The sequence below is a fragment of the Mya arenaria genome, chromosome 2, assembly GCF_026914265.1.
Source record: "Mya arenaria isolate MELC-2E11 chromosome 2, ASM2691426v1".
NCBI lineage: Eukaryota > Metazoa > Mollusca > Bivalvia > Myida > Myidae > Mya > Mya arenaria.
This window is the reverse complement of record NC_069123.1, coordinates 51,438,356-51,450,066: the sequence shown is the minus strand read 5'-3', so window position 1 is coordinate 51,450,066 and position 11,711 is coordinate 51,438,356. Positions and strand designations below refer to the sequence as shown.

The following is an 11,711-nucleotide window of genomic DNA, read 5'->3' as shown; positions in this document are numbered from 1 at the left end:
CTACATTGTACTAGTATGTGTTTATTTATTTTTTTTTATTCGGCGAAAGTGTGCCTTTTTGTCACATAAGAATGTATTGTTTATGCGTTGAAAATCACCGCATAAACGTTGTCGATTTCGTTTATGCGGCGATGTTGTTATGCATCGTTACACAGCGTAGCTGTTATATTACATTTATATGACATTTTAAATAAATGCACATTTTCATTCAAATCTAGGTATTTGTTTCCCCTTCACCCATACGACCTCGGCATGAACTGTGACTTTGCAACCTTGACCTTAGAATAAAAATAGTTACATATTGTCAACCTGAATTATTTGACAATATTGTAGCGCTTATATGTTGTGACTAATAGGTCACTCGAAGTAACAATTCCAGTTCGAGAAAATGTAAAAAATGGATTTGCCTCCTTGTATTGTAGTGTTACTTCAAGCAATTGTACATGCTTATTCTTTGTTTAATTTGATAAGTAACAAATAATAATGTGACCATGAGAATTTCAAATTGTGTTAATATTGGCCATGGGTATATACATGAATCTAAATGAATTAATATTCTGTTCTATAATTTGTTCTGTAATTTGCAGTGTTACTTGCAAAAAGCAGCCAGCAATTAGCAAATGGAATCTTCCAACTGTCTTTCCATACTTTTGTGACATCAATACAATTTTTATCTGAGTCATCTTTACAATTTCATATATTCCGTTGAACATCTTTTATTGATTGAGTACAAATTATCATTGTTTGATATTTCATTTTAGCCGCGAACCACAGCGCCTGCCCAACGGGGTCGAAGTATTATGGTGGCACGTGTATCCCGTGCCCCCGCGGTCAGTACCAGGACATACCCGGGCAGACAAGCTGTAAACCCTGTCCACACGGAACCACAACCACTGGCACGGGCTCCTCCGCCAAGGCAGACTGCATACGTAAGCCTAAACATATATATACTATATTATGAACAAGATCTTCAACAAAGATACCTCACGTGTGGAGTTAATGTTGGTATGATTATGAATGGTTCCTCCGGTTCGTCCAACGCAGTGATCTTCCTTTGCATTTATTTGCGACCAGAACAATTTGAACAATGTGTTCACCAAATCGCGTACCTACATGGCGAAAATGAATATTCTTAGACCACTATTTACAATACTCCTTATAACAATTAAGATACACCGCTAACCTTTCTTCTCCCCCCCCCCCCTTGTAAGACGTGTGCGAGGCGGGTTCGTTCTGGAACCCAGAGGCGTACCTGTGCCTCCCCTGCCCCAAGGGTCAGTACCAGGACCAGCCCGGCCAGCCCTCCTGCCTCCCCTGCCCTAAGGGTCAGTACCAGGACCAGCCCGGCCAGAGCTCCTGCTTCCCATGTCCCGACGGCAAGACCACACCCTCCGAGGGAGCCACCAGTCCAGACAAGTGTACACCAGGTACTGATCTTTTTGTAAAGGCAGGAAACGTTGAAGAAGGCATACTTCTCTGAACAAAAAAAAGTTGTTAAAATGTAGCAATCAGATGTCATGCCATTATCGAGAAACGAAACAGTGTATCAATGTATACACAAGACTAATTTTGACACAAAGCATCAAAGACGCCGCGAATGTTTTTGAAACTTTACTAAAAGGCCGATGCAGTTAACTAGCATACCAAGTTTAAGCTACCTGAATACAAGCATTCTTCAGCTATTGAACGAATTCGGAGTTTCAGCTCAAGGTCACCACGACCTTGAATCTTGACCAACTCACATCAAAATAGTTCGGGTGCTGGTCATGTTCAAGGGACCTGTACCAAGTTCGAGGTCTCTATGCCTAAGCGTTTTCAATTATTGGTAGGAAACTGCGTATTTTCAGCTTACAGTCACAACGACCTTGGCCTTTGACCCACTGAACTCTTAAGCAATAGGGTTCATCTGCTGGTTACGACCAGCCTGCCTACGAAGTTTGAGGTCGTTGGGTCATAGTGTTCTTTACATATTGATCGGAAACTGATTTTCAGCTGAAGGTAATCTTAAGGTCACCATGACATTGGCCTTTGACCAACTGACCTCAAAATAAAAAGGCTGTGTCTGCTTGTCATGGCCAACCTGCCTGCAAAGCTTAAGAGCCCAGGGCTTGAGCGTTCTTCAGATATTAATCGGAAACCGTGGGGACAGACGAATGGGCGGACAAACGATCAGATATCTATATGCCAACCTTTGGGGCATAAAACTCTGCTGTAATACTAACAAAATTATGAGCTTAAGGTTTTATGTTTTTTATTAGTTATAATTTAAGTGTGAAACAAGCTTTCGGTGAATAAGGTAAATTTTATACTCTTCCAGTTTATAAGGGGTATGATAATAAATACTGAGCTTCTCAAGTTATTTCTTAACTTAAGTCGATTTCCTAAAATGTTCATGGTCAGATTTAGAACAAAACTACAAGTTTTTTAACATAAAGATATGTGTATTACATAAAATCAGTGAAAATAAAGTATTTAAGATATTAATCAGTTATTATATGATATGATCGTTTTTTTTTCTTTCGTTTATGCGGTGATTTTAAACGCATAAACGAGGCGACCACGTTTATGCGGCGACGCTCAACGCATAAAGCAAAACTTGCTTATATGGGGCGCAACTGTGACTTTTTGCCACATAAAGAGGATTAACTAAACCATCTATTATTAAGCTAAAAATAGAGATCTAATAGTTCAACAAAAACGATGATGATGATGATGATGATGATGATGATATGATGATGATGATGATGATGATGATAACGGTTGTGGGGATGATGATGGTGGTAGTGGTTGTGATTGTGGTGATGATGATGGTGGTTGTTGCGATGATGTTGTTGATTATGATGATGATTAAGATTAGGGCGTAGCATATTACTTTCATTTTGAAGAAAATACTGGAAAAATAGGCAGGCAAATTGGTCAATTGCGGCGTTACAGCGCACAACGTCACTATGAAAATGGCACTTTCTTACTGATATGAATACCGTTTTGCTTTATATAATTCTAATATTTTAACTAAGAAGTAATTCGCTTAAATATTTTTTAAACAAAATAATCATACTTACACTGTTATTTTCATAAAAGATTTCAATTGAAAGCTAAATTATATTAATTGAAGAAAAGGGAGGTAATAAGACAATGATATGGCCATGATTATTGCATAATTGGGTTACGTACAGTTCCTTCGTTTAATGTATCATTTATATAGTTATATGTAATGAATTATCATTGAATTTTCACGTTTGCCCATTTATTAAAAAATCAGATTATTTTAAATATGCAAAATGTCGTTCCAAACTCTTTTCTGAGCTTTGATGAATCGGATCTTACGGTTTGTAATCCAAGCTATAAATAACCCGTAGCCTACGAGTTTGGGGATTATTAAAGTTATTAAATACCCCTTATATTTGTCCAAAGGTTTGTGATAACGGAATAAGACATACGTCTTTTGTATCCTGATGTTTCTGTTTTCTTTAATAAGTTTATACAATTGTTTGTTTATAAAGGTTGTTGGTTGTTTTTTTTATCGAACATATTTAATAGTTTTATTTTGCAATAATATTGTTGGCTAGTCCATTTTGATCACGTGACCCTCCATGGTACAACATTGAAACCTATTCCAAACTGACGTCGCGCGACGTCAACAATGAATATTTAACCATGGTAGAGCGACACGTGGGCCTAAATGCTGTCTCGTTTCAGACGGGTGTGGGCCCGGTCATATGCGGGTCTCATCCACGGGTGGTTGTCGTCCGTGTCATAAGGGTTGGTACGAATCAAGGCCGAATCAGACAACGTGTAAGCGGTGTCCGGTGGGCACGACCACGCCTAGCGAGGGCTCCACGACCAAGGACCAGTGCAAGTGTAAGTGGAGCTTACATATTGTATACAGGCTTACCGAAGAAACGCATACGCAATATATAGCATACATTGATAGGATGTAGCCAATAAATAAAGTTATCACCAAACGAACAAAAGCTTCATGCAAATGAAACGCATTTTTCTGCATTTTTACTAAAAGCTAACTAGTAACTCAGGATTATTTAAATCATGGACCTGTAGCTGTTGACTATTTAATATTCAAGGCTTGTGCTCGCAAAATTTGTACATCCACCAGTTAACCTATACGGGAGTGTTCAGTATAGGTTTTACAATTTCGTTCCCCGCTTGCAGTGTATGCGATGCGATGTAACAGGGCTACACAACAGTTAAAATGATGCATTCGGAACTCCTCGGCCATTTTTTTTTCAAAAAACAACCTCGGATGTATGCAGGTACATCAGTTGAAGTAGTTCGTAAAATTTTGAATTATATCATTAATTAAATGTAGTGTTTAAGAGTTGTATTTATTGATCTAAGTTTAAATTGATTGCCATTGAATTGTATTATTGCAAACATATTTAAGAATCCCAAGAGTAATGTCACAAAGTTTAACTGCTAAATAAAATTACTACGCGATCTACTTGCTGCGGACTTAAACGTACCACTTCTTGAGTAAGTAAACCGTCCAAATACATCCGAGGTTGTATTCGATAAAATGGCCGAGGAGCTCCGAATGAGAACGATATCGACTGTTAGCCTTACATTAACTGGTTTAATTTGAAATCACTGTCATTCGCACTTGATAAAGTTCACACCACCTATCTGTTATTCTAAATTCTGTTTTTGTTGATGTTAATATTAACAGAATACAATGGTGCATTCTGATGATGCTATAGGCGCAGATATAGGCATTACCACCTTCAAACTGATAATTTTGTTTAAGCTTATTCAAATATAGATGTAGAAATAATGTCTATATTATCTATTTGAGAAAAGTTTTTAATATATATAAGCAGTCAGGATAACAAGGGCGGTGGTGTGTTTGTGTGTGTGTATGTGTGTGTGGGGGGGGATGGGGGTCACGTTCAGCGAGTCTACGTTTTGATGTATAAAAGTTTGAGGTTTTAAAGGGACTCGCTTATGGTTTGTAAAATTCATTTTTATTACGAAATATAGTGTGGCAAATCATTAGGAGTGTTTAAACTTATTTACTGACAGATAGAACCCTTCAGCAAATGTTGATATTGCTATATCGTCTTTGAAGACCTCAATCTGTTTGCGGCATTGACTCGCGGCGATTTCACTGTTGCATGACTGGTTGATTGACATTAATTTATTACATGATAGCATCAATGAATAGTTAAAACGTCATGATATCATGGTATCAATCTGAAAATGTTTGAGTTCTTATAGCCTAGGATATAAGGATTAATTATATTTTTTCCGTAAATGATGAAGACGATCTTTCATCAGACAGCTCTTCATTTTTATCATTTTTGATTTTAAGTTTGTGGGTAACGGAACAAAAACGTTATTGGCCAAAAATATTGACCAAAAACCTTTTCATCTTTGAAATCAGACCCATACTCATCACTAAATCCAATGTGTTCACCGCTAGAATCACTGCATCCATGCATCTATGTGTTACATGTTCACCATTAATCATCCACGTTCTTCCTGAAGCGACGTGCAAGGTGGGAGAGTACCTGTTTGGGCGGGAGTGTGTACCCTGTAAGCGGGGGACGTACCAGGATGAGCCTCAAGAGATAACCTGTAAGCCCTGCCCGGACAAAACATCAACAAAGACCAGGGGCGCTACCAACCAGCACGAATGCTCGGGTGAGTCTTGTATCTAAAATTTAAATTATTATGATGTCTTATAGCAAATAAGTTTGTGGAATAAAGCAAAACATGGATACAATTTTGGAGAGTCAGATTTGTGCGTAGCTGTGTTTGGTGTCTTCATATCTATTATAGCGTTTATTCAATGCAGTACATTGTTACCACCAGAATGCGCTCCTGGCTACGTACATGGCGACACCGGCTGTAAGCCGTGCCCCGTGAGCTCATATCGCGCGGAGAACGCCCCTGACTGCAGACCTTGTCCTCCAGGCTTCACCACCGCCAGACAGGGCAGATACAAATCCTACCATTGTTACCGTAAGCTATAATTGTGCATTGTGTTGTTCTAACGATTCCAATTAATTTTACTTATTCAACTTGTTTTACTACGAATCTGAATCAAGTAATAGTGCTTACCATTAAATTACTAGTAATAAGTAAATCACACTCAAGGAAACGATGTCATGCACTTTATGCCCGATGACGACTTTATACAGACCTGCGGATTTTTAACAGATCTGGTGATTTATCCGTCCGGGAAACGGGCTTGGTCCTATTTCTTTGTAAGGAACTGGAATACTCCAATGAAACTCACTACATTTAGCCCCCTGAAATATTAATTTGACATAAGCCTATAGCTCTATTGTTTCATTGTCTGACTCCAGCGCTGTGTGACCCCGGAACGAGGTGGGACCGAGGCTCCGGCTCGTGCGTACCCTGCCCGATCCGCCAGTACCAGGACCTGCCAAACAGGTACCGTTGCAAACTGTGTCCCGACGGCAAAACAACGTTCACCGTCGGCGCTTCCCGTGTCAGCGACTGCGTCGGTATGTTGTATCTGATTTATACTACTTGTACATAAATAACATACGTGTTTACGGCAATGTGGCTTATTATTTTAAAGGATAGTCTTCTTGGGACATTATTTTGACGCACACTTTATCGTCGCCATTCTTTTTCCGCTTACAGACGTGTGCCCGGCTGGCAAGATGATGCCAAAGAACGGCACGGTTCCTGCGGACTGCGCACCATGCCCAGCCGGCACATTCAAGTCGGATTCAATGGACACGTGCAGACGATGCAGCTCCAAGGCCGAGACCACGGAGCCAGGGGCAACGTCACAGAGAGATTGTCAATGTATGTATGTGAACGTGTCAACCATTACACGCATATTATATAAATATTGCCGCTGGAAGTATTATTCTTGAGACATAAAAATGAACTTGGGTCACACATTAATCTCATCTTATTTTTTAAAGATCGCTGCGGGCCAGGTTTGTTCTACAGTCATGCACACGACGACTGTATGAGCTGTTTTCCAGGATCCTACACGGACAAACGAGGTCTTCTGAGGTGCACCCGCTGTCCGCCGGGACAGACAACACTAAGAGTGGGCTCGAAGTCGGCTGAAGAGTGTGTCGGTTAGGGAACTTCATCATTCAAACTATTCAATTTACTGCCTTCCTTAATAAAAAAAACACAATTTTGAAAAGCTGTGTGAAATTAGCTAAGCATACGACAGTTTGAATGTCCAATGTCCAATGTTGTGCTGGCACGACATTCAGTTTTGAATGTCCAATGTCGTGCCAGCACGACTTTCATTTTTGAATGTCTAATGTCGTATGTTTTGCTAATACCTTCACACAGCTATTTTAGCTGTTAAGGCTTACATGCGTTCTCTGTAAAGGTATCATCGTGATACACATTCTCTGTCCACGAAAACCTGCCAAACACTCTTTACATAAAACTACCAAATATCTACTTTACTATACATCAGTTGAATGTGGAAAAGGCCACCAGCGGGTGAGCGTGAATGGACAGGATACGTGCCAGCCGTGCCCCCGGGGGACGTACCAGCCCCGGGATAACTGTCTATCCTGTCTCCCCTGTAAGCAGTTTGAGGTCACACGAGGAGCCAGCTCCAAAAGCGCCGATGATTGTTTCGGTAACGGTGCTCATCATCTCGTATTTTGATAGAATGCATGTGTTTCAGAATGTGGTTAAAATTGACGCATTGAACCTGATAATATATGTATGAGTTTTGTTATAAGGATGTATGTATCACTTCCATTAATAGCTCATCAATCACGGTAAACAATAGTCATCTTTTACATCCCCTCAGATCCGTGTGAGAGCGGGTACGAGCTAGTTTCGCGTGACCCGGACGTGTGCGCCATCTGCCCCGTGAACACATACAGAAAAAAGAACAGGGACCCGAAGTGTATTCGCTGTCCGCTAGGATCCACCACCGACCAGTCCGGCGCCAAGTCCAAGGATGAATGTACTGGTTAGTGATGAGAGAACAACTTTGACCACTTCGGGGAAAACAATACTTGAATTCTGAAACAAGCCTCACAACGATTTATACTTAGTTTCAGAAAACGTTACTCATTTTAGCCACCCTTATAATGTTGATACTCCCATGTTCCGTAAAGATCGCGTTTTCATATTAAGAACAATTTTAAATGTGTTTCAGTGCATTGTCATGCGGGTTATTTCGAGCAGTACGGGACATGCCACAAGTGTCCCCAGGGCACTTACCAGCCACAAACGGAACAGACGACATGCCTTCCCTGTCTACCTGGTCAGACGACCAGCCATACCGGAAGTGTATCAGAAGATGAATGTATAAGTGTGTGAACCTTTTTTGTATCCCTGAATGCTTTATGTAAGTGTTTAAATGACTTTGCGTGTGTAGTTGTGCGTCATTTGACCGTCAAACGAATGAAGGCCCCGTCCCTCGGGCACCACGACGATCGTTACCGGGCCGACAACGCTCAAGGCGTTAGTTAACGCAACTTTTCGTCCAACACTAAATTCAGTTGACACCATAGTGAGATCACTGAATAAGAGCTCCAATATGATTAAATAGTTTTTGCCTTACATTAAAAATGATATGAACAGTATTGTGTTTCGATTTAATAATTTCCATTTCAACAATATTCCGGTTCTTGAGGCAGATTTCGAAGCAGGTGGCGAAAATATTTTGCATACTATACGTTTACTCTTGTTTTAAATATATTATTTATTACATAGTGTGTGCGAGCCTTTATTTTTTACTTATATGTGCATGTAGGTATATGCGACCCCGGTTCGTTCTGGTCCGCGGCTCAGAGAAAGTGCGTCCTTTGTCCCGAGGGCAAATACCAGGACAAACCCGGCCAGAATCAGTGTGAGCTGTGTCCTGTCGGCACGCGGACGAACCGCCCCGGCGCTGACAGCGCACAGGACTGTATAGGTAACATGTACAACCAATAATTGGGTGAAACGTGTATCTAAAATATTACTTCAAAATAATAAAGGCTGCTCTTATATAGTTTGAATATTTTTGATAAAATAAAACCAACCTTTAGACGATTGTACATTTTACTGTCATATGATCGACATAATTTGTTTTTAATCAGTTATCCGCTCTTTCCTCATCAGTATCGTGCGGCCCTGGTTATTTCTTAGACCGGCGGCGGTACGACCACGCAACGTGCACAAAATGTCCGGTAGATTCGTACCAGGACCGTCCAAACCAGGACAGCTGTAAACCCTGTCCGCGCGGGACCGGCACGGACATAACAGGGGCCACCCGCAGGCAGGATTGTCAAGGTTTGGGAGACCATTATATCAAATTAGTTCCAGGTAATAAAGTTTCAATCATTGCTTGCTTGCTTTAGAAGTTAAAAATAACCGACACCCTTTTGGAGTTAAATGCATCTAATAATAATAATAATAATAATAATAATAATAAATAATAATAATAATAATAATAATAATAATAATAATAATAATAATAATAATAATAATGATAATAATCATAATATTAAAATTAATAATAATAATAATAATAATAATAATAATAATAATAATAATAATAATAATAATACATAACATTGTTTACTAAAACGAATAGTTGCATAAAGCGCAGACTCTTGTTTAACACTGCACCTTTGAGGTAAGTATATATATAGTATGATTTTCCCTCACAGTTTCGTGTAAGCCTGGTTATTACTTGAGAGGGGAAAAATGTGTGCCATGTGGCCTTGGGACGTATCAACCGCGGGCCGGTCAGACCAGTTGTTATCCGTGCGAGGGATACAAGACCACCCAAAAAATCGCGTCCAACAGCAAGAACGACTGCATCGGTACACGTAGTACATTTGTAGAACTCTGTTTATTAGGAAAAAGTATATGAGACCAACGATCGTCAACATATCCTAAGATCAAGATTTTCAGTTTTAATGTTTATTGAGTTACACAATTTCAATTGTCAGTTTTACTTGAGAAAAAACATATGGACTGTCTTAACGGACCAATTCAGGTGTTATTTTCGAAATAGATAGTATAACTACTCAGATACATTAATGCGAAAAAGCGATTGAAACGCTTATGTGAATTTGAAAGCATGCCGAAGAATCTTAAATAAATCTGTGGCTGTGAGGAACCGAGGGAAATAGGCAATTATATATAGTTGCCCAAAAAATGCAAATGTGATTACTTTACCTAGTACAATTAGTCAAATCGTCATACATACAGAACAACACATAAGTATATCAGTAACTAAGTGTTTCCATTTCCATTTACTCTATGCGGTTTTTGTTTAAATTCTGACCCAACCAAAACTGGCTAATAACGATAATAATGGACATTGCGTATTTTCAGTTTACGGCCATAACGACCTTGAACTTTGACCCACTGACTTCAAATGCAATTTGTTTTATTTGCTGGTCACGGCCAACCTGTCTAGAAAGTGTGAGGTCCCTGGGTCATACACTTCTTAAGATTTTCAGCTTAATGCCAAAACCAATTTGAGCTTTTATCCACTGACCTCAAAATGAATATGGTTTATCTGCTGATTATGGCCAAGCGGAGTCCCTCACTCTAAGTAATGTAAATTTATCGAAATGTATGGTTATCAATATCGCAGCCACTCGTGAAATATACCTTTTGGTGCTCACTCGGTGAAATATATAACGATCTTACACTTAAACAATTATCCTCTACATAATCATTGAAATAAGCATGAAACATTATGTTTGACATAAAAATGTTTGAAGTACTATCTAAATACGTGTTGTTGTTGTTGTTGTTGTTGTTTATTTCTGAACGGTAAAAATATTAAATTCGATAAAAAATCAAGCAGTATGACCAAGGGGAAGTTTATTTTCCAGCTCCGTGCACGGCAGGTTCGTTCTGGGGCGTGTTTCAGTGTTTTCCCTGTCCCGTGGGTCAGTACCAGGACCAGCCCGGACAGAACGCCTGCAAACCCTGCCCACCCGGCAGGACAACCGTAGACAGGGGTTGTACAGATCAAGTTGAGTGTATAGGTATTATAAAAATAGAATAATTTCAAGTTTTATTTACAGAATATCCAGAATGGATGGCTATGGCCAATGTTGACAAATACATAAAGCAGTATACGCATATATACTAAGTTTTAATTATACATTGTTTTTATCAGATGTGACTAATTGGATGATTTTTGCATATTTGGTCTACGTCTATAAAACACGGTATATATTTACATCTAATATCAGCATAGGAATATATTCTAAAACGAAATGATATGCGTCTTCTAAGACGTAGCGTGAGTAACATTTTCTATGTTCATTGGAATAGGATTGGTTCTCGCCTATCTGCCAATCTCAATCGTAAGTCTATGTTCTGACACACGTCACCGCGCTGTTGTATTTAACGTGTCACGTGCGGGGCCTTTTTGTTGCCCTACCCTAAAGAAAACTGATGTACGCGCCCATTCTTAGAATGTTACCCACTCCGTTTCAGTCCAGTGCAGTACTGGTTATTACTGGTCGGCGGAGTCCCACGGATGCGCCCCCTGCCCCCTTGGGACGTACCAGGACGAACCAAACCAGTCTTCCTGCAAAGACTGTCCACACGGAACGACCACCCTGTACGTGGGAACGCCCTCGCCACACTATTGCAAAGGTAAAGGCGATAACTTCCAGAAGATCTCCAACTAGTGAAGTAAAACAATGTCATGAATATGAAATACATGCGAATGAAATAAAGAAAGTCTTAAAAAAGCAGTAGTTTCGCAAGTG

The 11,711-nt window shown here is 39.7% G+C and overlaps 1 protein-coding gene across 1 annotated transcript; it reads left to right on the top strand.

Moving 5' to 3' along the window:
• The first annotated feature begins 522 nt into the window (after positions 1 to 522).
• LOC128215610 (proprotein convertase subtilisin/kexin type 5-like) lies at positions 523 to 11,630 on the top strand. Its single transcript, XM_052922327.1, has 16 exons — positions 523 to 526; positions 762 to 929; positions 1,212 to 1,427; positions 3,700 to 3,861; positions 5,503 to 5,658; positions 5,830 to 5,979; positions 6,327 to 6,488; positions 6,631 to 6,798; positions 7,439 to 7,606; positions 7,784 to 7,948; positions 8,138 to 8,287; positions 8,738 to 8,899; positions 9,088 to 9,258; positions 9,639 to 9,794; positions 10,821 to 10,976; positions 11,434 to 11,630. Exons 1-16 carry the CDS (start codon positions 523 to 525, stop codon positions 11,628 to 11,630), a joined length of 2,511 nt encoding a protein of 836 aa, XP_052778287.1.
• Positions 11,631 to 11,711: the final 81 nt, after the last annotated feature.

What these genes read in the sequence shown, in the direction of transcription:
- LOC128215610 (XM_052922327.1), top strand. An exon ending in CGCCAAGGCAGACTGCATAC is followed by an intron (nt 930 to 1,211) that starts GTAAGCCTAAAC and finishes CCCCCTTGTAAG; the next exon opens with ACGTGTGCGAGGCGGGTTCG. An exon ending in CAGCGCACAGGACTGTATAG is followed by an intron (nt 8,900 to 9,087) that starts GTAACATGTACA and finishes TTTCCTCATCAG; the next exon opens with TATCGTGCGGCCCTGGTTAT.